The 26,297-nt window shown below is 47.6% G+C and overlaps 1 protein-coding gene across 6 annotated transcripts in view; it reads right to left on the bottom strand.

The window, feature by feature from the left end:
* LOC122933905 (CD2 associated protein) overlaps nucleotides 1-26,297 on the bottom strand; it is an 82,884-nt gene that overhangs the window by 16,140 nt on the left and 40,447 nt on the right. For 3 of the 6 annotated variants that reach the window (XM_044289009.1, XM_044289011.1, XM_044289013.1), the window contains 7 exons: nucleotides 26,175-26,262; nucleotides 25,262-25,356; nucleotides 24,610-24,708; nucleotides 17,693-17,729; nucleotides 16,475-16,540; nucleotides 9,657-9,816; nucleotides 3,907-4,049 (listed from right to left, as the gene is read on the bottom strand). In XM_044289009.1, coding sequence (XP_044144944.1) covers nucleotides 3,907-4,049; nucleotides 9,657-9,816; nucleotides 16,475-16,540; nucleotides 17,693-17,729; nucleotides 24,610-24,708; nucleotides 25,262-25,356; nucleotides 26,175-26,262 — 688 coding nt within the window. Of the gene's footprint in view, nucleotides 1-2,707; nucleotides 2,773-3,906; nucleotides 4,050-9,656; nucleotides 9,817-16,474; nucleotides 16,541-17,692; nucleotides 17,730-24,609; nucleotides 24,709-25,261; nucleotides 25,357-26,174; nucleotides 26,263-26,297 lie in introns of all 6 variants that reach the window. The other 3 variants (XM_044289012.1, XM_044289010.1, XR_006388568.1) reach the window with 2 other exon arrangements.

The raw sequence follows: 26,297 nt of genomic DNA, 5'->3' as shown, positions 1-26,297 counted from the left end.
GGTGTGAACCCAGCCTTAAAAGGATATGTGCACCTTTGGAAGCAATTTTTGTTCATTTGCATCTTACTCATTTTTGTCAAAAAATTATATTTTCAAATGGCTTTTTTTTTTTAAGATATTGAGCCACTCACAAAGCGTTAACTCTTTTTCTAACTGTGATTTGTACTTCTCCTCATCTCTAAATTACTAAAAAGGTCAAACACTATTGAAGCCACATTCTTATTAGTAAGATGAGGCCTGAGCTATGAGTGTTTATAAAGAGCAGAGATAAGGAGCCTCTCTGCTCCCCAGGTGACGGAAAAGAGAGAAAATCAAGACTGCTACTACAGCATCAGCTCTGCACAGAAAAAAGGCCGAATTGAAAAATGCAGGTCGTGGCTCGTTTTCTCATAGACAGCCCCAAGCTCCTTGTAGAAGCAGTTAGAAAATGGGCCACTTGCCCATTAATGTCACATAAATGTGGGTCCCACTTCTGGGACCCACTCCTGATTAAAGAAGGCCCCCCACCCACCCTCTAAGTGAAGGAGAGCACACCGCTAAAGCGCAGGCACTCCGAATATACAGTCGGTCCATAAATATTGGGACATCGACACGATTCTAACATGTTTGGCTCTATACACCACCACAATGAAATGAAACAAACAAGATGTGCTTTACCTGCAGACTGTCAGCTTTAACTTGAGGGTATTTACATCCAAATCAGGTGAACGGTGTAGGAATTACAACAGTTTGCATATGTGCCTCCCACTTGTTAAGTGGCCAAAAGTAATGGGACAGAATAATAATCATAAATCAAACTTTCACTTTTTAATACTTGGTTGCAATTCCATTGCAGTCAATTACAGCCTGAAGACTGGAACGCACAGACATCACCGGACGCTGGGTTTCATCCCTGGTGATGCTCTGCCAGGCCTCTACTGCAACTGTCTTCAGTTCCTGCTTGTTCTTGGGGCATTTTCCCTTCAGTTTTGTCTTCAGCAAGTGAAATGCATGCTCAATCGGATTCAGGTCAGGTGATTGACTTGGCCATTGCATAACATTCCACTTCTTTCCCTTAAAAAACTCTTTGGTTGCTTTTGCAGTATGCTTTGGGTCATTGTCCATCAGCACTGTGAAGCGCCGTCCAATGAGTTCTGAAGCATTTGGCTGAATATGAGCAGATAATATTGCCCGAAACACTTCAGAATTCATCCTGCTGCTTTTGTCAGCAGTCACATCAACAATAAATACAAGAGAACCAGTTCCATTGGCAGCCATACATGCCCACGCCATGACACCACCACCACCACCATGCTTCACTGATGAGGTGGTATGCTTAGGATCATGAGCAGTTCCTTTCCTTCTCCATACTCTTCTCTTCCTATCACTCTGGTACAAGTTGATCTTGGTCTCATCTGTCCATAGGATGTTGTTCCAGAACTGTGAAGGCTTTTTTAGATGTCGTTTGGCAAACTCTAATCTGGCCTTCCTGTTTTTGAGGCTCACCAATGGTTTACATCTTGTGGTGAACCCTCTGTATTCACTCTGGTGAGGTCTTCTCTTGATTGTTGACTTTGACACACATACACCTACCTCCTGCAGAGTGTTCTTGATCTGGCCAACTGTTGTGAAGGGTGTTTTCTTCACCAGGGAAATAATTCTTCAGTCATCCACCACAGTTGTTTTCCGTGATCTTCCGGGTCTTTTGGTGTTGCTGAGCTCCCCGGTGCGTTCCTTCTTTTTAAGGATGTTCCAAACAGTTGTTTTGGCCTCGCCTAATGTTTTTGCTATCTCTCTGATGGCTTTGTTGTGTTTTTTCAGCCTAATGATGGCTTGCTTCACTGATAGTAACAGCTCTTTGGATCTCATCTTGAGAGTTGACAGCAACAGATTCCAAATGCAAATAGCAGACTTGAAATGAACTCTGGATCTTTTATCTGCTCATTGTAATTGGGATAATGAGGGAATAACACACACCTGGCCATGGAACAGCTGAGAAGCCAAATGTCCCATTACTTTTGGTCCCTTAACAAGTGGGAGGCACATATGCAAACTGTTGTAATTCCTACACCGTTCACCTGATTTGGGTGTAAATACCCTCAAATTAAAGCTGACAGTCTGCAGGTAAAGCACATCTTGTTTGTTTCATTTCAAATCCATTGTGGTGGTGTATAGAGCCAAAAATGTTAAAATTGTGTCGATGTCCCAATATTTGTGGACCTGACTGTAGATAGTGAAGAAGATCACACCGTGCAAGTGCGGCCACCTCTCCATTCATTGGATTGGGACTTGTGCAGTGTGCTCTCCTTCACTTTGGGGGGCCTCTTCTGGAGATGAGGGTGGGTGCCACCTCTGGGACCTGCACCTGGCAATATGTCACCTTTAAAAAATACCAATCCTACTACTTGCAGCCAACACTAGAGGGAGCTTATGGCATACTGTGTTATTATAGGGGTCATGCAGTAGCTCACAAGTTCCCTCTAGTGGTGGCTGTAGGCAGCAGGAAGTTTAACATTTACCCATCTCTACATGGGGATTTGGAGTTCTGCATTACACAAACAGCATTGATTCCATAAAGATAAAGAGAAGCACAAGAGTCTGAAGTGGTTTAGACTTGTAAATAGACTTGCATTGATGATCACGTTAACAATACCAGCAGGAGCAGGATCTTGATACCAGAAATTTATCTAAGCAAACTGAGGACTCTGGTGAGAGAACATGATCTTACCAAAATGGAGAAGGGTAGGGGAAGTTCCAGATACGAAAGAAGGGATACAGGAGAGGAAACAAAATCTGGAAAGAAAAGTCAAGGAGAGGAATGTCTAGAACAAAGATTGTGAAATAAAAATTACTTTAGCAAAGCAGGAAATAAAAAAAATAAAAAAAAAAAATAAAACACTAAGAAAACAACCAAAGAGTGCAGCCATGCTGAGATAAGCAGAAAGCAGGCAGATGGAGAACTGCCCCCTGAAATTGCACCGGCCTACGTGCACTTCCCATGGTCCCAGCCACCAGAGAAGCCGGTGCCTTTAATACACTGCTAGTCTCCAGGGGTTACGCCACTGCTGCCGTGCAGACACGAGATGGGAGCTGCTGCGCATGCAAGGCCAGCCACCACTGTTGGACTGCAAGGTGGTCGTAACCCCTGGATACAAGCAGTGTGTAATGTGTTGGAAAAATGAATCCAGCCAGCAAAGGAGGCAATATGGACAATCACAATACATTAGTAAGTGCCTTCTATTAACTTTCTTTACATGACAAGTGCCATTTTCTGAAGTGAATACCAATTTAAGGCACTCTACCTGGATGTGCTAAAGGTCTAACTGTGGAAAAAGGACTGCTAGGATGCCCCAAAGTCTCAGAATAATGAACCTACCTCTTCCACTGAGATGGAGAAAGAAACTTGATGAAATCAATAGAATAACAAAATACACTCTTGAATGGGACTTAGGGGTGGAAGGGTTTGGATGCGATATCACAGGCCAAGCGCCGCTGCCCCTTAAACCACTGGTCTGCAAAGGTCCAGGGAGCTGGGACCCCACATATTATGTATTGATAATGTATGTATGCGGCACTAATATTGGCCCTGCCCTTGCTTAGAGGTAAAATACCTAAATGCATGTTGAAAACCTCAGCAAGAAGAGCCAGTGATGAAGTGCATGCTCCCAGTCACATGAAGCATGCAAACTGAAGGGGAGGGGGAAAAAAAAAAAAAAAAAAAAAAAAAAAATTAAAAATAAAATGTGTGGAATAAAGCGGCAAGTTTCATGGAGAGAATGAGGAAGGTTTGGGTCCTCTCTCCACACATCAGACAGGGGGACAGCAGTGATGATGAACATCCACTCCGCACACAGAGGTCATGCACTAGGAGACAGACTTCCTCCAGGTCTCCACATATAGACAGTCGCCATACCGCCATCTACTTACCGTGTTCCCTTGGGCTTTTTACTGCACTCGGCTCAACCTCCACAGATTTCGGTCGACTCAGAATATGTTCCAGATCCATTTTCGTTTTGCTGAACGGTTCTGGCTCAGACTTTGGCCGGCTGAGAGATGAGTCTCCATTAATCCTAAGAAGAAATGAGTGCAAGGCTATTTATCTGCAGTACAGTCAATGAAATATGTTCATCGTTCACGTAATGCCCATTGCAATCCTCTAGGTGGAGCTGTCCAGATAAATCAAGGAAAATAATGCACTAAAACAATAGATGCAAACATAATATATGGACTAAGCCCTCACTCTAATGATAAAATCTGACACTCTTAGCCAATATATTTTGAACAAAAGCACATCTGTACCTACCTACCTACCAGCGCCAAGGTGGTCTCAGTCAGGCAGGTCCTACACTAATCCACACTGATGAAAGAAGACCCTGCACATATAGTGTGCATCAAGCAACCAATGAGAGGAGGAGCCCGCACAACTATATGTACCACCTAATCAAGGTCACCTGTTCGATAGAAGGGGCAGAAGTGCACAAGAATGCTACTCCCCAGATAGAAGCGCATTCACACCTGAAGGGGCCACTCCTTGAAAACTAATAAAACAAAAAAAAATATATATATATTCAAAGGAAATTGCTTGCAATGAATTACTTTCTACGGGCCCTTCTCTCCCTTATCGCGGCGTTCCGGGTCCTTTCCTCCAATGGGGCCTCTTGTAATTGAGGCCCCGGCTTCTCTGCGGCCTACTTCCTATCCGGCTCCCCGCGGGTGCTTCACACCCGGCCGGCACATCCATTCGTCCGGGGCTTTTAAAGGCAGCACCGCTATCCCAGAAGGGGGGAGGAGACCTCTTAGAGGAGTCAGGTAGCTCAGGCCAGCGCTTCCCTTCGTAAGCGCCGGGGACTGACTCCATTAGTGGGGGCGGGGCATGAAGTTCTCCCCACTTTCCCCCTCCTTCATCTGGCATCCTGGCTCCGCCCACCTGCTTCAGGAGATCCTCTGCAGGACTCTGGCACAAGGCATCTCCGGACAAGCTGCAGTAAGGGACACAGGCCAGGTAAGCTCCGTCTCCCCTCCCTACAGGGTCTAACTACTCCCCTCATCCTCCTACCTGTCACTACAGGGTGCTCACTATGTCCGAGCCCTGACCCCAGGCCCCAAAGAAGGTGGTCACTTCCGTGCGACATTTTGCCTGTGCTACGTCTCACTCAAAATTCCTATCGTGTCAGTTTGATCCCCTCTGCTCTTCGTGCTTTGCTCCACCGCTAAGTGGCTCTGACGCTGACCCAGTCACCCATCCTGCCAAGCCCATGGTAGAACCGGAGTAGGGGCGCTCCCTGGCTAAGATGGTACAGGACGTTTCTCATTCCAACAAAGCCATTGTGGAAATACTGGGGTGTTTGGCCACACGGCAATCTTCTAACCAGTCAGACTCTGGGGACCTCTCTGCTAATCCCCATTGCGACCATCCTGCAAAACAGGCCAGACCACCCTCTCCTCGAAGAGAGTCTGCTTTGCCAGTTTCCTCCGTCTCTCAGCCACCTCCCAGGGAGTCTCACTCAGACATGTCCTCAGTAGAAGAGGCGAGTTCTGAGGAAAGGTTGTCAGACGCTGACTTTGTCTCACCTGAGGAACAGTCTTCCAAACTGTCCTCTATGGTAGACCATCTCATTGCAGCGGTTATTGAAACCTTACAGGTCGAGGATCCTATGCCCTCATCTGCTGGCTCTAGTTTTCCCTTCAGGCGATCCCGTTGCTCGCCAACATTTTTCCCCAACCACCTGGAGTTTGATTCCTCCCTTTCCAAGGAGTGGAACTTCCCTGACAGGCGTTTTGCTTTAGGCTACATTCACACGAACGTATTTTGTTTCTGTGTCCGTTCCGTTTTTTTTTTTGTGGATGGGATACAGACCCATTCATTTCAATCGGTCCGCAAAAAAATTAAAATAAATTAAACATGTCCTATTTATGTACATTTTGTGGACAAGGATAGGCATTGTTACAATGCCATACAGACATCTGTTTCTTTGGCAGATCCGCAAAAACACATACGGTCATGTGAATGTAGTCTTACCAAAACGCTTAGACGTCTTCTATCCCTTTGCAGAGGATTTAATAAAAAATTGGTTGTCCTCTCATATTGTTGACCTCCGGTATCCCGCCTTGTTAAGCATACCACCTTGCCTATGGCAGATGGGGCTTCCTTTTGGACCCCAGGGATAAAAAAAAATTGCAATGTTTTGCCAAAACTTCCTTTAAGGCAGTTGGCACTGCTCTGCGCCGGGTTAGCAAGACTATGACCGAGTGGGCAAGCAGGGCCTCATCTCTGGGGACCCCTCGGAGGAACTTTCAGATATTGCATTGCAGCTTTCCCACGCCAGTTCTTACATTTGTGAAGCCTCTCTGGACGCGGCCAGGCTTAAAGCCTGCTCTTTAGCCCTTTTGGTGGCTATTCGCCGTACCCTTTGGCTATCTTGCTGGGCCGCAGATAATGCTTCAAAACTAGCCTTAACGTCCCTCCCCTTTACTGATGGAAGACTTTTCGGCAAGCGTCTGGATGAGATTATCTCTGATGCCACAGGGGGTAAAAGCACCCATTTGCCACAAAACGGGGTGCGCTTCAGCAGGTCAAAGCGGCGCAGACCTCTTTCAGCCTTTTCGGCTGACAAGTCTGCCCCAGGTAAGAAGCCCAAGCCATCTTTTAAGCCTCGCCCTCCCTGGCATCCTTGCCAACAGGGCTCCAAGCCCTATACCCTACAATCTCTCTGTTCAGGGTCCTGCAAGGAATGCTCCAAATAAATATTCTGGAATTGCAGGCGATTTGTGTCTCTCTGGTTCATTGGACGGACCGTCTCCAGGGGTGTCCAGTTCGGGTTCAGTCCGACAACTCCACGGCAGTCACATACCTAAACCACCAGGGCGGCACCCGGAGCCCCGCAGCCATGTCGGAAGCAGTGCTCAACCTCACCTGGGCGGAGAGCCATGTCCCAGCTCTGTCGGCAGTTCACATCCCTACCATCGACAACTGGATCTCCAACTTTCCCAGCTGGGAGAGACTATCCCGGTGAATGGGCTCTGGATCCACAGGTCTTTCTCGCGATCTGGAAACCGGGGGGGGGGGGGGTCGGCTGGATGTGGATCTCATGGCCTCAAGCTTCAACCGCAAGGTAGAGAACTTCATTGCGAGATCCCTAGTGATCCCGTGGAGTCCATTCATGGTTCCTTACGTGTTCCCTCCATCTTCCGCTCATTCCACGTCTTTTCTGAAAAATCACGTCCGAAGGTCTGCCAGTCATTCTCGTGGCCCCGGACTGGCCACGCAGAGTATGGCACGCATTCCTAGTCTCCCTCCTCGTCAATGAACCCTGGCGTCTTCCCCTTCGGGAGGACCTCTTGTCGCAGGGACCGATCTTCCACCTAAATTTAAGGTCTTTACACTTAACGGCATGGCTGTTGAAGCAGACGTACTAAGGGTTCAGGGTTTTTTCAGATGCTGTTGTCCAGACCATGATTCGTGCCAAGAAGCCGCCATCCTCCTGGATCTATCACAGGACCTGGAAATCCTATTCTAGTTGGTGCGAACGCCACCAGCGGTCTCCTATTCAGTCCTCGTTACCGCGACTCTAGTCTTTTCGGCAGTCGGGGCATGGACTTGGGGCTGGCTCTCAGTTCCCTCAAAAGGGCAAGTTTCGGCCCTTTCCATTCATTTTCAGCGGAACTTGTCTTCGCTTTCTGCGGTTCGGACCTTTCTGCAGGGGGTAGCGCACGCTGCGCCCCCTTACCATTCTCCGTTGAATCCTTGGGACCTTAATCTAGTGCTCTCAGCGCTCTCTAGTCCTCACCATTTGAGCCTTTGCAGCAGATGTCCCCTTCGCTTCCTATCCTACAAGGTGGCCTTTTTTGTGGCAATCACTTCCATCCATAGGTGCTCTTTCCTGTCGGTTGCCCTTCCTAATCCTCAATCAGGACAAAGTAGTCCCTTGCCCTGTCCAGTCCTTCCAAAGGTAGTGTCAGCATTCCCTCTCAATGAAGAGATCATTCTCCCTTCCTTTTGTCCTGCCCCGTCTCATCCTCGTGAGCAGTAGCTCCACACTCTGGATTTGGTTTGGGCCATTCGCATTTATCCCTCTCAAACGTCATCTTTCCGACGGACGGATTCCGTTTTTGTCATTCCAGAGGGGCCGAGACGAGGGCTGGCTGGCCATTGTGGAAGCGTACCATATCGGTGACCGGGCCCCACCCTTCTGGGTTACTGCTCATTCTGCTTCTTGGGCAGTGCATCATGGGGCTTCGGCCCTTCAGGTGTGCAGGGTGGATACCTGGTAGTCTTTGCACACCCTTTCAAAATTTTACAGAGTACACACCTTTGCGTCTTCTGACGCTCCCCTAGTAGAGTTTTGCCGACGGCGGTTCTCAGATTGGCTAGAGGGTTTCTACATTTACCCTTAGGACTGCTCTAGAACGTCCCATGGTCAAGCCTGTGCCCCCCAATGATACGGATGAGAAAACTAGATTTTTGTACTTACCATAAAGTCTGTTTCTCTTCCATATATTGGGGAACACAGCTCCCTCCCATTCTTTCTTTTTACAGGCCTCTTTGTGGTCTGTGTAGTTCTGGGTTTGTACATTGTTTGGTTTTCCAGTTTTTTCTTGCTTCTCCTACAGTTTTAGCTTAGTCCCTGTAGGAAGGGTATAGCTGAAGGGAGGAGCTCACACCTTTGTGCTTAGTGTCCGCCTCCTAGTGGCAACAGCTATACCCATGGTCAAGCCTGTGTCCCCCAATGAACGGAAGAGAAAAAGATTTTACAGCAAGTACAAAAATCTAGTTTCTTGCCCGCAATTGCAGGCATTTCTATTAGTGTCGGCCATGTGCGGTCCACAAATTGCCGATATCCGTGTTTTGCGGGCCGCAAATAACTACGGTCTTGTGAATGCGCCCTAAAGGAACTCAACCCCCATATAAAGACAATGGAAACCCAAATATGGCTCCATGATTTATAGGGTTGTATGAGGTAAATAGACTACAGAGGACAGTGAATGGCTGCAGCAGTCACGTCTCCACCATCCATTATCACCTACCTACATAATGATACATCGAGCGCTCTAACCACAGGACATTCTGAGACTTGCAGTTCCACAGCAGTACAATAAGACGCTGGTTACCACTTTGTGTCAAATTAAATAGGTGATAAACGATGGTAATAGTAAACCAATGGACTATAGGCATCCAACACCCTATCTCAGTCGGGATGCACTTACACACCGTGCACTGGGGACACAACTAATCTACATAATCAATACACAGCATGCACACGCTCTACTGACTGCGCAGGATGGCCTCCTCCATTAGGGAAAATTTTAATGAGAACACATTGCACTCAGTCTGTCGATCGCAAATTAAATGAAGAGTGAAGATGCCACCGAGACATCAATATCGCTCCAGGGACTGGAGAGAAGAGGATTCAAGGAGCTTGGAATACTACCTACAACCTGCAAAACCACTCCAGGCCATGTCCTCAGAGCACAAATCTCTCCTCTCTTTAACCCCAGAGTATTTATGTCCTAAATGACTAGACATGTGCGAGTGTGGTGCTTTGAAGGCCCTATCCTCATTTCCTGGGTTATTAAAATTGTTTTTACACCTTTTTCGTGATGCGAAGGGCTGTTTGTTTTATTTTTTTTTAAATAGGGAGGCTGCTGCCGAGAGAGACATACAACCCATAAAAACTTACTTGGATGGAGGAGTAGAGAAAGCTGGCTTTTCTGGTCGTTTGGGTGGGATGGTGGCTGGCTTCACTAGGCTATTTGACTTGTTTACAAGTATGGGCTTCTTGGGAGGTACCTGAGGAGCGGCTGGTTTGGAAGGCTTAGGTTCCAGAGATGGCTTTTCATCTGTAATGATAAGATGAAAAGATTAGAGAGCCTCTAGTGACGATTCCAGCTGTCTATGTGTTACATAGATGGCCAATTATCTAAATAGGAGCCAGGTAATGCTACCGTGTCCCCGTCCTGGCTGGTCTCCGCTTCACCCGGCAAAAAACGAGATTTTTGTATAACTTACCAGTAAAATCTCTTTCTCGCTCTTTCCTTGGGGGACACAGAAGACCTTGGGTATAGCTCATCTCCATAGGAGGCGTGACACTAAGTGAAAACTGTTAAGCCCCTCCTCCACAGCTATACCCTCAGCCTGGAGAGAGAGGCTGCCAGTTGCGTGTCCAAGTAGTGAAAAAAGGCAAAGTCCAAAAGTGGAACCAACAAGCCAACTACCCAACGGGTAAAACAACTCGGAAACCGTGCAGAGAAAAACAAAGAATGGGTGGGTGCTGTGTCCCCCAAGGAAAGAGCGAGAAAGAGATTTTACTGGCAAGTTATACAAAAATCTCCTTTTCTCGCCCAGTTTCCTTGGGGGACACAGAAGACCTTGGGACGTTCAAAAGCAGTCCAAAAGGGGGAGGGACCACAGCACCAAGGCGAAGCACCCGAAGTCATCAAGAAACCGCCGCCCGCAGACCAGGCGGCCCAAGGCAGCATCTGCCGAAGCCAGAGTATGCACCCTGTAGAACGCTGTAAGGAAGACCAGTGACCGCCTCGCCAGACGCATGGCCGAAGCCAAATGCCTCCGGCCCAGGAGGCACCGACCGCTCTGGTGAAATGAACGGTGACACCAAAAGCAGAACCCTGCCCTTGGTGCGGTAACCACAGCAATAACCACTGTGAGAAAGCGGAGGAAAGCCACCAACCCTTTGCACGGACGTCCTGGAAAACCAAGAGACCGAACGTCGACAAGAGTCGGAGATCTCCAAGTAAAAACCGCAAGGCCCAAACAACTCCCAAATCGGTGAAGTGTCCGTTCCCGGGGGTGGGAAGGGGAGGACGAAAGCCTTGTTAAAATGAAAGACAAACACCACCTTCAGAAGGAAGGAAGAGACGGGATGGAGAACAGCCCTGTCCTGAGGAAAGAGAAGGCTCGGAACAAGAAGGGCCGCCACCCAGGCACCCGCCAGAGACACGACGGCTACGGAAACATAACCGTACAGGACAGAAGGAGTAGAGAGAACTTCTGTAACGGCTCCAAGGGAAAGATTGGAGTGCCAAGAGCCCAGTATGCAATGCCCAGGGCGGTACCCAGGGGCAGTACAAGGGAACCCCAAGCCGCTCCACGGAAGAGGGTCCTGACAGGCCCAGAGGGCCGGGGAACGCTGAAAGGGGAAGGACAGCGCTGACACTTGACACTTCAAGCAACAGCGTCCCAGTCCCAGATCTAGGTCGGACTGGAGAAAGACAGAACCATGGAGAGAGAAAGGCAGAGTGGGGGAACGCCCAGCTTCCCACAGAACCCCCGGTAAAACCCCTAAGTCCTACAACAGATCCTGGACAAAACACGGCCAGGAGCGAACACTAGCGAGCCCGCTAGAGTCGCCTGGGCAAGCGGGAAAAAACCCAATGCGAACAGGCGCAGACGAGTAACACAGGCAGAACGGTCGGCAAAACTGGACCCGTCGGCCCCCGAGCAACATTGTCCTGTAACCACCCGGAGTGGGGGAGCAGAAGGACAGACGGAAAGGAACCGAAGGGTCCGCCCAGCAACCGCCAGGACAAGACAGGCTAAAGTCCATGTCGATGTAGCCACCACAGGAAGACGTCCTACAGTCCCGGTGTGGGAGATCTAATGACAATCTCGACCGAATGGGAGTCCTCCCAAGTTACAGCCAGAGTGAACAAGGGAGACAGTACGAGGCCAAGAGGAACATCAGAACCACCCACATGAACCCAAGCTCTCCCCAGAGGGGAGGGCAGCGAAGGAACCGCCACTGAAGCGCAGCGGGGGCAAAAGCCACATCGGAGGGAGCCGAGCCGAACCGAGCGGGAACCAAGCAGAGCCGGCGAGGAAAGGCAGTCGAGACAGAGGCCGGCATAACACCCTCCAACCAAAAGGAGGAGTGGGCAACAGGGGAGCCATAGGACAGCTCAAAGGCAGAACCCCGCTCACTGAGACGCCCGGTTCACAGCCACGCAGAAGGCGAATACCCTGAAGAACCCAAGGTGGAGGTCCTACGGACCTGGGTAAGCGAGCACCCAAGAAAAGTTGGGTGACCATCCCGAGAAAGCGGCCCGAACACGGTAGCGGACCAGCCTGAAGCGCAGAGGGGGCGCCAAAAGAAAAAACTCATACTGCACGACACCCGAAGAGGAGGAAACAGTAGTAGGCGAGGGAACAGCAGTCCCGCCAGAGCCAACGCAGAAATCGAGTGGCACTGCAAACGGCACTCTCGACCCAGTGACCACTTGCGCCGGGAAGCGAGTGCACGGGAGAACGAAAGGGTACGTATCAAAGAACCACGAACACTCCCCAGGTGGAAAGGCCAACGGACATGGTGGATGCCGACACAACGGGACCACAATATACAGGCCAAACCAGAGAACGAGCACCACCCAGCTCGGCGAAGTAGAGAGCAAGTAGAGCCCATCTACTCATATCTAAAGAAAACACCTTTGAATACAATGGCATTCTTTTAATGTTTGTATGACAGCACCCAAGGGTTATACAGGTGGACAGAAAGATCTCTTTAGAGAAGAGTGCAAGGCCCGTGACAAGCACCACATCCCAAGAGAAAAGGGTATGTCGCAGGAGGAAGTGAGGCATACGTACGAGCAGCCCCGTAAGCAGTGAGAAGGCCAACCCACCTATGGGAGGAGAAGGCATACACGGCCCAAACAACGGACAGAGCGCACCAGAAAATTCCGCTCACTGCAAAAAAATAGTCACCCAGTGAAGGGGATCAGCCACAGAGTCCAACAGTATCAACGGAAGTGCAAAGTGCAACCTGAAAAGGAGTTATGCACAAGACATCAGTATGGCATGCGATGGAAACGCAGGCAGGCCCCCCAGAAAAGGGGGAAATGTACTTGGCAACACTGCAGCTGGTAAGAATGCAAAGGCCCGTCCCAAAGGGGGGATGCCCAAGGCCAGTAACAACTTCAGAGAAGTAGAACATACCATAGTTTGCCCAGAAGGTGACCATGCACATGGCCGCACAGTACCCAGCGGGAACGCAGGAGGTCCGCCCAGTGAAAGGGGGACATGCACGGGGTTATCCTAGCATTAAGCGAGTGCGCAATAACCCACCTAACACCGAATACTGTGAGAGTGCAACTACTCCACAATGAAGGAGAACATGCAAGAGTCCCGCACAGCATATCAAGGACAGCCATGGGTCACGTGATGGTGCAAATCTTCGCCCATGGATGAGGAGGGCCGTGTATGGCCCGCAACACATCCGGCGAAAGAGCAATATTCCACCCAGAAAGGGGCGGGGTAATGCACACGGCCGTCATCGCATCCAGCAAAAATGCAAGCACCCCGTCAAGGATGCGGGACATGCACATGGCCAGCAACGCACTGGCGAGAAAACAACCACAGTCAGTGGCGTTGTGCGTATGCCGCCTGAGGAAAGGATACATGCTCATTGCTGGCAGCGATTCCAGTGATTGCAGCACACCACCCAAGGAAGGGGTCGTGCACATGGCTGGCAGCGAATCCAGTGATAGTGCAGCAATCCACCTATGGAAGGAGTTCATGCACATGGCCGGCAGCAAATCCAGAGAGAGTGCAGCATTCCGCCTATGGACGGAGGTCATGCGTATGGCCGGCCGCAAATCCAGAAAGTGCAGCATTCTGCCTATGGAAGGAGGTCATGCACATGGCCGGCTCATGCATATGGCCGGCAGCGAATCCAGCGAGAGTGCAGCTTTCTGCCTATGGACGGAGGTCATGCATATGGCCGGCAGCGAATCCAGAGAGAGAGAGCGCAGCAGTCCTCCATTGGACGGAGGTCATGCGTATGACCAGCAGCGAAGCCAGAGAGAGTGCAACATTCCACCTATGGAAGGAGGTCATGCATAAGGCCGTAGCGAACCCAGCGAGAGTGCAGCGTTCCGCCTATGGAAGGAGGTCATGCATATGGCCGTAGCGAATCCAGCGAGAGTGCAGCGTTCCGCCTATGGAAGGGGGTCACGCATATGGCCGTAGCAAATCCAGCAAGAGTGCAGCGTTCCGCCTATGGAAGGGGGTCGTGCACATGGTCAGCATCGTATGCAGTAAAAGGGCAGTATTCCGCCTACAGAAGGGGGTCATGCACAAGGCCAGCCCGCAGCCAGAGAGAGTGCAGTATGCCGCCTATAATGGGGGGGTCATGCACATGGCCAGCACCGCGACTGGAGAGGGCGACAAATTCTGCCTATAGAAAAGGCGGCCTGCACCTGGCCAGCGCCGTACCCCAGGAGAAGGCAAGGGTCCGCCTAGAAGGGGAACATGTATACCTGGCCAGTGCCACGGAGCGCAACATGCCACCTATGGAATAGGGGCAGGCATACGGCCAGCGCTCAAAGGTCAGGCTGCAGTATCCTGCGCAGCCAACATAAAATACAGATAGGCTAGCCATCCTAGGGTCTCCTCCAGATGGGAGCCGTCGGCAACCAAAAGGTTAATACAGATCGGACCTGAGGGCGGTGCAGCGATCCCCTGGGGGCAGGGGGACCTCCGGCGGGAAGAACTCGCGCCTGTGAATGCCCGCCCCCTCCAATCGAGGCCGGAATATTGCGGCCTAGTAGGCCGCGAAGCCGGGGCCTAAATTTTGCGGTGCCCGGAGGTACCGGCCGGGATCTGGAGGGAGCGGAGCGGCGCATGCATAATACCGGCCGCGGGAGCCCACCCCGCGGGCCGGAGAGTCAGGGAGCCCAGGAAGGAGCCCGGGATAGATTTTTGCGGCGCCCGACCGACCGGAAGACAGCCTCTCTGAGAGCACCTGCGGTCGGCCGGGGTCTGCTGGAAAACCGCAGTCATGCCGGCCGCGGGTGCCCACCCCGCGGGCCGGAAATAAGGGCCCTACGCCGCAGCAGTCAGGAGAGGGCCCTGGCCCTGAGCCGTCTCAAAGGAGGGATGCCTGCGCACCGGTAAGGCGATAGGGGGAGGGGATGGCCAGACCAGCATGGGGGTCAGCCAAGCAGGAGACCGGGGTGGGGGGGGAGGGGGTCGTAGGGCTGGAGAAGCCACTCTCTCACCACAGCAGTCTTCACCCTCGGTCCGTTCCAGCAGGGTCGCCCCTTCAGCTACTGGCACCGTAGTGGCAGGACGCTGGAAGAGGGACTTGGCGTGCGGGCGACCCTTACGCTGGCGGGATGCAGGGGAGCTGGGCTGCCCTGGTCCACCTTGCCTTCTGTGGGGGAGGCAGCAGTGCGGATGACCGGCACTGGCGCAGCTCAACCCCGGGAGAAACAGAGAGGTCTAGTGCGTCTCTGTTGTCCCGTATTCTGGAACAAAAAGAAAAGAAAGTAAAAATCTAAAATTTTAAAAAACAACAAAGGAGAAAACAGCCCTGCAGAGCAGGGAGTGTCTTGCCTCCTTGGACACTAAGCAAAAAACTGGCAGTCTCTCTCTCCAGGCTGAGGGTATAGCTGTGGAGGAGGGGCTTAACAGCTTTCACTTAGTGTCACGCCTCCTAGGGAGATGAGCTATACCCAAGGTCTTCTGTGTCCCCCAAGGAAACTGGGCGAGAAACAGAAGTTATACCCGGGGTGCTGGGAGCAGGGCCTGTGCTGGTCAATCGATTGCCATTGTACTTACAGTACTGAAAGGGGTTAGATGACCAAGCTATCCATAGAATGTAATCTCTTCATTATAGCGGTAAGATCGGCTTTTCCTGATACAGAGCACCAGATCTCCTGCACAGACAGTTAAAATGTGCTGGCCACCACTAGAGGGAGCTTGGTCTAACAGCATGCAGTACGCTCCCTCTAGTGGTGACTGCAGGTAACAAGGATGCTTTGGTTATGCAGGGGATTTGGACTGCTATACAGACTATGAGAAATTTATAAACTGAAATTTGGACTTGAAGGCATCACAGTGTTAAAAGGTGGAAATTCCCTTTAAACTTGTTCGGGTTCTCCGGCTATAATGAAATTTTAGCAATTGCAAGCAGTCTGCCTCTCTAAGATGAGGATTAACACTTACCTGCTCTTCTATACCGCCTCCGGTGCATCCATGTTCTGGTCCCTGCAGTGTCTACATCCGGCGCGGCATGAGCATGGCCACATGCTCCACTGCAGCCAGTGACGTGGCACTTTTGGCTGTGGCCGAACACGCGACCATGCCCATGCTGCACCAGATACAAACAATGTGGGGACCGGAAAGAGGACGCACTGGAGGCAGCACAGAAGAGCGGAGCAGTGGGGAGAAGTTAAGTGTAAATCCTCAGCTTCGCAACGTAGGCTACTGGGCAACTGCGAAAATGTCAATATTCCCCAAGAGGCCCTTTAAGGGCTAAGGAAAAACCTTCAATTAAGAAGCAATTATTTCAGATGGAAAACTCTTAGATGTTTTGACCTAATTGATCAAGCCAAATTAACACTGATTCATGAATACGTGAAGCAGTGACATGAGTAACCCCTCCCGGAGCTGCTCCTGTGCTCCCCGTCTGTGAGAAGACAAGTCTTTTATCAATTGTGTGACCATGCAAACTACCGCCTCTTATACAGTCGCCCCCACACTCACCTTTCTCTTCTGGTTTTGTTGGAGTAAACCTCTTCTCTCCTAGATGAAGCTCCGGCTTTGGCACTACTGGGATAATGAGAACATGAGTGTTACAAATCTAGCAATTTCCTTAAATTATTTTTCTTTATATTACACCCTCCCCATGTACCAGAATGATGGTGCCTTTGCATCAACTGCATAGGAACAAGCCAGTAGAAGGCAAAGCGATCTGCAAAAACAGTACTGCCTGCAATGGCAGAATAATTCTCCAGGTCTCTCCCTGTATATACATTATTTAGGCACAGCTAACACTGCCTCCCTGTCTCTCACTGTATAACACGTGGGCACAGATAGCACTGCCTCCCTGTCTCTCCATGTAATGATGTGAGCACAGCTAACACTGCCTCCCTGTCTCTCACTGTATAACACGTGGTCACAGATAGTACTGCCTCCCTGTCTCTCACTGTATAACACGTGGGCCCAGATAGTACTGCCTCCCTGTATCTCTATGTAATTATATAGGTACAGATAGAAATGCCTCCCTGCCAATCTATGTAAATGATATGGGTACAGATAGTACTGCCTCTATGCCTCTCCATGTAAATGATATAGGCACAGATAGTACTGCCTCCCTGTCTCTCCATGTAATGATGTGGGCACAGCTAACACTGCCTCCCTGTCTCTATATAATGATATTGGTACAGATAGAGAGGCATAGAGGCAGTACTATGTAAATGATACAGGTACAGAAAGCACTACCTCCCTGGCTCTCCATAAAAATGATGTAGGTTCAGATAGTACTGCCTCCCTGTCTCTCCATGTAATGATGCAGGTGCCGATAGTACTGGCTCCCACTCTCTCTATGTAATGATGTGGGTACTGATAGTACTGCCTCCCTGTCCATGTAAATGATACAGGAACAGATAATACTGCCTCTCTATCTATTCACATAATAATGAGGGTACAGCCAATACTGCCTCCATGTCTCCCCATGTAATAATACAGACACAGAAAGTACTGCCTCACTCTCTCTCTCTATTCAAATGACAGATTCAGACAGTACTGCCATTGTGCCTCTCACTGCAAGTTATCTAGGCACACATGGTACTCCCCGGTAATTATGTGATTACATATAGTAATATCCCTATAGCTTTCCCTGTGAGATGAATCCTACTGCAGCCTCTTATTCACTCACATCATTAGACAATTGGCACATGTAAAAACAAAAGTAGTACATACCCGGGCTTTTTGTAGGTGGCGGGGGCTTCTTTGGCTTCTGTAAGAATAAAAATCACTTATGATCATCAAGTATATAAGACCACTTTAAATGCTTGATGCTGAATAGCCAAAGCACTAGTCAAGGGCAAATACTGGATTATTATTATTATTCAGTGCTCCAGATGACGACCAAAATGGTCGCCAATGCGAGTTAGAATTTACAAATGGCGACAAGACCCGCTGCTGCAGCTCTGCTGTTCAATACTGCGGCGGGCACTGGAGATTATAGTACTCTGCCACGCCGCCGATTACCCTCATAGGCTTCAGGCTTAGAAGGCCTCAAATAATTGTGTACAAAATATATTTGCTAAGCATCTCTAATTTATTAGCATAGCATTTGCAATATAATACAATATACCTTTGTACTTTATTTGGTTTGTAGAGTGCTGTTGCACTGTGTTGTTCTACATGTATTTTCAGCCATAGCGACGTGCCCCTGCGCATTGGGATGTGCCGACCCCCTTTTTGTTTTGTACTATGTCTACTGGGGTCACAGGGCTGGGAGGGACAGCAGGATGACATTAGTGGGAAACCAGGGTGGGGAGGTTGTGTTGAAAATGTGGGGAGGCTTTTAGAAAATTTAAGAAATCTAACATGTTTTTAACAAACTCTGCAGAGCCTAGATGCAGCTGAAAGAATCTGTCATGGCGGTCTGGGTCAAACAAAGGGGAAGAGGAAAGAGATCATCTACATGACAGGAGAGGTCAATGGATGGAAGAGGTATGTGTTGCTGTAGTCTCCAATAGGTTTCCTAGTTCTGGCAGGAAGTCTGCTGTATGTAGAGCTGGCGAACTGCTGCCATCTTCTCCATGTCTTTTTTAATTATAATTATATGCATTTAAATTTGGCGACTAACTTTTCAGTTCAGTAGCTAATGGCAATTAGGTATTTTTTTTTAGTCTGGAGCACTGTTATTTATTTTTATATCAGTTTTTATTAACCCTTTCTACCCCGGGCCAGTTTTCACCTTCCTGCCCAGGCCATTTTTTTGCAAATCCGACATTTGTCACTTTATGTGGTAATAACTTTGGAACACTTATTTATGGCTACTTTCACACTTGGGGCAGAGTGATCCGGCAAGCAGTTCCATCGCAAACGGACAGCATTTGTAGACGGATCTGGATGAGTCTTACAAATGCATTGCAGTCTCTCCGGATGACATCTGATCAGTTATATATTTTTTCTTCACATTTTTTTTACCGGACGGATTCCGGCATTGCAGTATTTTTAATGCCGGATACGGCACTAATACATTTTTATCCGGCATTTCGGCAACTGATCCAGAATTTTGGACGGAAATATAACCGCAGCATACTGCGGTATTTCCTCCGTCCAAAACGCCGTTCAGTGACTGAACTGAAGACATCCTGAACGGATTTCGCTCCATTCAGAATTCATGGGGATGAAACTTATCAGTTATTTTCCAGTATTGAGCCCCTAGGACGGAAAAGAAAAACACTTGTGTGAAAGTACCCTATCCAAGCCATTCTGAGATTGTTTTCTCGTGACACATTGTACTTCATGATAGTCCTAAATTTGAGTCACTACATTTCGCCTTTATTTATGGAAAAAAAATCAAAAATGTACCAAAAATTTAGAAAAATTAGCAATTTTCAAAATTTCTATTTCTCTGCTTTTAAAACAGATAGTGATATCTCTAAAAATATTTATTACTTAACATTCCCCATATGTCTACTTTATGTTCGCATTATTTTGTAAATATCATTAAAAAAAATTAGGACGTTAGAAGGCTTAGAAGTTTAGAAGCAATTCTTACAATTTTAAAGAAAATTTCACAAACCCACTTTTTAAAAAGGACTGAAGTCACTTTGTGGAAACCCCCCATAAATTACCCCATTGTAGAAACTACTCCCCTAAAGCTACTCAAAACAGATTTTACAAACTTTGTTAACCCTTTAGGTGTTCCACAAGAGTTAAAGGAAAATTGAGATGAAATTTCACTTTTTTGGCAAATTTTCCATTTTAATCCTTTTTTTTTCTTTAACACATCGAGGGTTAACAGCCAAACAAAACTCAATATTTAATAACCTGATTCTGCGGTTTACAGAAACACCCCATATGTGGTTGTAAACTGATGTAAGGGCACACTGCGGGGCGCAGAAGGAAAGAAGCGCCATATGGTTTTTGGAAGGCAGATTTTGCTGGACTGGTTTTTAGAGGCCATGTCCCATTTTAAGCCCCCCTGATGCACCCCTAGAGTACAAACTCCCCAAAAGTGACCCCATTTTGCAAACTAGTGGATAAGGTGCCAGTTTTATTGGTACTATTTTGGGGTACATATGAATTTTAATTGCTCTATATTAAGTTTTTTGTGAGTCAAGGCAACCGAAAAATGGCTGTTTTGGCACTGTTTTTATTTTTTACAACATTCATCTGACAGGGTAAATCATGTGCTATTTTTATAGAGCGGGTTATTATGGACACAATGATGTCAAATACCTTCTTTGTTTCAGTTTTACATAATAAAGCATTTATGAAAAATATATTATGTTTTTGTGTCTCCATTTTCTGAAAGCCTTATTTTTTTATTTTTTTGCTGATCGTCTTGTGCTGGGGCTGTTTTTTTGCAGGAAGAGTTTACGTTTTTATTGGTACCATTTTTGGGTGTATATATGATTTTTTGGACAATTATTACACTTTATGGGGCAAGGTGACCAAAAAAAAAAAAAAAAATTTGTAGTTTTGGCAGAGTTTTTATTTATTTATTTTTCCAGCATTCATCTGAGGGGTTAGGTCATGTGATATTTTTATAGAGCAGAACGTTACGGACGTGGCAATACCCAATATTTATACGTTTTCTTATTTAAGTTTTACAAAAATAGCATAAAAAAAAAATAAAGTTTTAGTGTCTCCATAGAGCCATAGCTTTTTTATTTTTTGACCGATTGTATTAGGTAGGATCTCATTTTTTGCGGAATGAGGTGACGGTTTGATTTATACTATTTTGGTGGGCATACACCTTTTTTGGCACTGTTTTTATTTTATTTTTTTACAGTGTTCGCCTGGGGGGTTAGGTCATGTGGTATTCTTACAGAGCAGGTTGTTACAGACGTTGCAATACCCAACATGTCTACTTTTTTATTTGATTTTTTTCACTTTAGCACAATAACCGTTTTGAAGCAAAAAAAAAAAATGATTTTAGTGTCTCCACAAAATAGTACCATACACCTTTCTGATCACTTGGTTTTGCAATTTTTGTGATGTAAGGTGACAAAAATGTCTTTAATAGTTTTTATTTTTTATGGTGTTCACCTAAGGGGTTCGGTCATGTGATATTTTTATAGAGCTGGTTGTTACGGATGTGGCGATACCCAATATGTATACTTTTTTGCATTTTATTTCACTTTAACACAATAGGATATTTGAAACTAAAAAAAAATATTGTTTTAGTCTCTCCATGTTCTGAGAGCTATAGGTTTTCTTGAATTTTTTTGAGCTATTTTCTCATGTAGGGGCTAATTTTTTTTATTAGTATCATTTTTTGGGAAATATGCTTTTTTGATCGCTTGGTGTTGCACTTTGTTATTTCTTTTTTTGGACAGTTTTTATTTTATTTTTATGGAGTTTCAGACAAGGTGAATCATGTGATCTATTTATAGAGCTGGTCATTACGGACACGGCGATACCCAATATGTATGTGTTTTCTTTCTTTTTTTCAATTTTTTTATTATAAAATCAGGGGAAAAGGGGCGTTTTTTTCCATTTTTTTTTTTTTTTTTAACTTTACTTTATTTCGGACTAACTTTTGGGGGTCTGATCCCCTCTGCAGTGCATTACAATACATCTGTATTGTAATGCATTGCCCGTTAGTGTATTACACAGAGTAATACACTAACAGGTTGCCTAGGAAACAGGGCCTGGGGCTTGATCTCCTTGGCACCCGTAGAAGGAAGATCCCGATGCCGTACAAGCCATTGGGCAGCCTCTGCACGGCATGGGGCTGCCTTCTCACCCATAGTGTCCGCACCACAGCAACGCAGGGACCAGATGGGCTCCCTCACCCGCAGCAAACCCCTTCTGTGTCGCGGTCAGCGCTGGCCACGGCATAGAAGGGGTTAATGTGCAGTCATTGGCGTTTTCACCGATGATGGCGCATACTGCAGGGGTCCGGCTAACGGGAACAGCCGGTCCCCTGCAGCTAATCGGGCGGGCGCAGCTCCTGCAAGTCATGTCCCGCTGTGCCGTACTATTACAGTGCTGGTCGGGAAGGGGTTAGACAGCTTTTTCAAAATTATACAAAATAATAAGGACACCTTTACAGATAGTACAAGTACAGTATTAGAACAAAGTTTTATGGGAATTGACTTTGGATGTTTCATCCGAAGTCGATTCGCTCATCTCTACTCCCAATCCCCCCACGCCCTAGCAAAGACAGTTCGCCATTTGTACCGTATCACATCTCATCATACTGTCTATCTGGCAGTCAGTAAAAACATCCCTCTCCCATGTACGCGTGTCGGACCTGCCCATAACCATGCCTAGCCACTTAGTCAGGGCTCCCGAATCACTCATCAGTCCAACCTGGTTCGATTCTTGTCATATCCGACTCCTACACAAATACTGGTTTCCAGTAACTCAGCCCGGTCTGCCCCCCACCAACATAAGGGCAGTCTAGACAAACCCAGGAGGGGGGGAGAACTAAGGCCCCGCGGAGAACCACTTGTCCTACATTGCCGCAAATTTGGCTTCACACTTCCTCTTTATATACACCCCCCTTTTCTATATGGAGTATATCATTCATCCTGTTAAGGAATTCAACCAAGGGAGGCTGTGGGCAAATCCAGTATCGAGCTATTAGTTTCTGGGCTTGGAATAACAGGCGTTGCACCCCAAGACGCACCTCATGACTCACTATGTTCACCACCCTCAGTAGACAGGCCCTAGGAGCAACCGGCACCTCAATTTGGTATGCATCTTTAATACTTTTTAACACCTCTGTCCAGATGCTCGAGAGCTCATCACACTCCCAAGACATGTGTATTAGAGATGTAGGTCCTCGCCCACACCGGGGGCAGGAGGCATCCATTCTAACCCCAATTTTGAACAGGAAGGATGGGGTTCTGTATACTCGATGGATCAGCAACAATCGGGACATGCGATGTCCCTCACATACCGGCAGTTGCGGTGTCAGAGCCAGTATCTTAATCCATTGTTCATCCGAAACAGGGCGGACATCCTCCTCCCACCTCTGCCTAACCGGGAGTGATCCCTTTCCTATGGACTTTACAAAAAGATTTCTATATATTGACGAGATCAACCCTTTCGTAGAGGACCTAGTAAGAATTTGTTGCAAGAGTGGAACCCTCACACAGGTCACTGGGATAGATTTGGCCTGCGACTGGAGAAATTGATAGAAGGCAGTACGAGGAAGAGAAAACTACTCTCTAAACTGATCAAATAACTTAAATTCCCTGTCTTTCTGCAGCGGATAAAAGAATGCCCCTCCCTTCTTCCGCGGGGAGAACCCTTCCAGGCGGAATATCTCAGGCAACTGAGGGTTTTTCCAGAGCGGTGTAGCCTGGGTGAAACCCGTTATGGACAACAGCTCCCAGCACTTGCGCCAAACCCTACTAATTAAGTGAATTGTAGGCATACAACTATAGGGGATCTACACTTTATAATGTGGGCCACTAATTTTCCTTCCTCCAGGAGCCTGTCCCCCAAACGTAATTGGACTTATATAGATGCTTGTAGTGAGTGTGAAACACTGACAGTATATCAATATCAGCAGTGACCAATGAACTTTTAGCATTCTGAATAGTCCGCACCCTGGAAGGTCCATCTTGCGCCCGTACTATTCTAGCTAGCAACCTGCCAGAGCCCTCCCCAGACTCAAAGTACTTCTGCCTGGGAAAGTAGTGTTTGTCAGCGGTATGCAGTAAATGTTCCTATAAGGCTACCTGCGCTGCCAAACAAAGTCTCATTCTCAAGGGTAGAAGACTCGACAAACCGCATTTCCGTCTCCACAACTGATTTTTAAAGCAGCTTCAAGGCGTTTCTAGATTTTGTTTTATGACGGCTAACCCGCTGGAAATACAACCCCCTTATGAATGCCTTACAGGCCTCCTATAATATTATTTATTATTAAAGCAACATTCATTCCATAGCGCTGTACATATGATAAGGGGTGCACATACATAATATAGACAATTGCACTAAGCATGAACAAGACGAGTTACAAACTGGTGCAGAAGGAGAGAGGGCCCTGCCTGCAAGGGTTTGCAATGTACAATATTTGACATATTTCAGATGTCTCCCTCTACTGGTTAACCCTGCAACTGCTAATGTAATAAATGGGTCCACCAAGCCACAAGATATTAATCCCTTAACGCTGAATGACGTACAGGTACGTCATCTCTTGACGTGACTTAAAGCTCAGAGAAGTACATTTACGTCATGGTGATCGGGCGGGTGCAGGAGGTCCGGCAGTCACTGATAGCCGGACCCCTGCTGTATGCGCCGGCATCGGTGAAATCACCGATGCCTGAGCGTTAACCCCTGCAGCCGCGGTACGTGCAGGCCAGAGACATGTGGGAAGGGGGGGCATTGGGTCCCCGCGCTGCTGTGATGTCCTTTTCCCAAAATAAAGTAAAAAAGAAAATTGTAAAAAATAGGGAAAAAAAAAAAAGGTTGACATTAGTTATCACTGCGTCCGAAACAACCTCCTCTATAAAAATACCACATGACCTAACCCCTCAGATGAACACACAAATAAAAAATAAAAAAAGTCATTTTTGGCAACCTCACAATAGCAAATTCATTTTTTTTTACTAAGAGTGTGTGTGTGTGTATATATTATTTTTTTTTTTTTTTTTTTATAAAAGCCTTTGATCTAAAGTTACTTGTGTTCCACTTACTTCCTTTTCAGAATCTTGGATTATAGCAGCAAAGTTGTCAGGAAAAACTCCTTCCTTTCCGTTGAGCTCACCTCTCCACCAGCCCGGATCTCCTGTGTCCTGAGAACACAGCATGAAAATAAGAGGGTAAATATGGATTTCATAATAGTGAACTATAGCGGCGCATAACACATCCTTAAAGGGGTTGCCCAAGAATTTAGGCAAGCCCTCCCCATGGCTAGACCTGTAAAGAGAAGCTTACCTACCTGCTCCCCATCCTGCAGGCCTGCGATGCTCTGCTGGGCTCCCACGCTGTGAGCAACTGGTTTGAGGCCACCTGCAGCCAATTACTGCCTGCGGCGGTGACCGCCTCCCCTTACATTATGACAAATGGTCACAAGATGCAAGAAGATCCGGTCACCTCCACAGCCAGTGATTGACTGCAAATTTCCGGCGAGGGAGCCAGGCGGTGCAGGAGCAAGGAGCCAGTGCCAGGAAGCAGGTAAGTAAGGTTCCTCTTCCAGGTGTGGCTAAGTGAGGGTAGCTTGCTAACACACGCCTCCCCCCCTCCCTTTTATTCTTGCACAGACCAGTATTCCAGTTGACAGCATCTTTCGCCTATCTACTGGACAAGTGAAACCTTTTGATGTTTAAACCAAAGTCAAAAACTTACCTTACTTATTAGGTGGATGATGTCACCATCTTTAAAACTAAGCTCATCATCATTGGTCGCGTCGTAGTTGTACAGCGCCCGACACATCTCTTTGGCTGTTAGGATGTGAAATAATTGGGAGCAGAAGTAAATAACCATATAATCCGACAAACCATGAATTTCTAATAAAACAAAATTAAGTGTCCATTGTGTAGAAAACTGCCAAGAGATTCTTACAGTTTATAGATTTCCAAACAACTATAAGCTTCTGAGAAGAAGTATATGAAATGTAAAGAACATTCCAGACAGATAAACAAAACTCCCATCCAATCAGGTCTAACTCTGAGGCCAGCAACTGGCTGCAGCCGTCCCATGTACCAAAGCTTCAGCCTAGTAAACAGGGAGCACTGGTTGGTGGCCGAGGAACAATGAGGGATTTAAAGGGCTTGGCCCATTTGGTGGCATATCCCTAGGATTTGCAGTTCTCTCTAGAACAAGGCCCCCAATGTGAACGAGTGCTCACAGCACAAGCGCACCCACCCTCCATTCACACTAGGGGAGTGTCGAAAATAGTTGAGCGCTGGTAAATGGAGAGGTGACTGAGCTTGTGTGGTGCATCCTCCTTCACTTTGGAGGCCTTGTTCTAGAGATAAGTGGGGGTCCCAGAGGTGGGACCAGCACCTGTCGGACCTTGGTGGCATATCCTAGTGATATGACCCCAAAGTGAGAGATGGGCCAAGCCCTTTACCAGGTAAATACATCGTCTTGATGGAGAGAGACAAGGCATATAATATTTTGGGCCACCCCACATGCAGCTATCCCCTCGCCAAGAAGGAAGGGCTTTAGCTCAAAGCAATACTTACCAAGTCTCCGCCGGTTCAGATGTCAGATACAGACACCTACAACCCATATATCACACAGAGATAAAACCTACCTTTAGGTCTGCTGTCTGTTTCTGTCCTGGAGGGCTCTGAACTTAAAGTGCGAGCTACTTTTGTCGGTGGTGTTGGAGTAGGTGATGGCTGAAAAAGAGTAAAGCCAAAAACTGAAAACCTAT

The sequence above is a fragment of the Bufo gargarizans genome, chromosome 4, assembly GCF_014858855.1.
Source record: "Bufo gargarizans isolate SCDJY-AF-19 chromosome 4, ASM1485885v1, whole genome shotgun sequence".
Lineage (NCBI taxonomy): Eukaryota > Metazoa > Chordata > Amphibia > Anura > Bufonidae > Bufo > Bufo gargarizans.
Note: the sequence above shows the minus strand (reverse complement) of the source record. Positions and strands in the feature narration are given on the sequence as shown.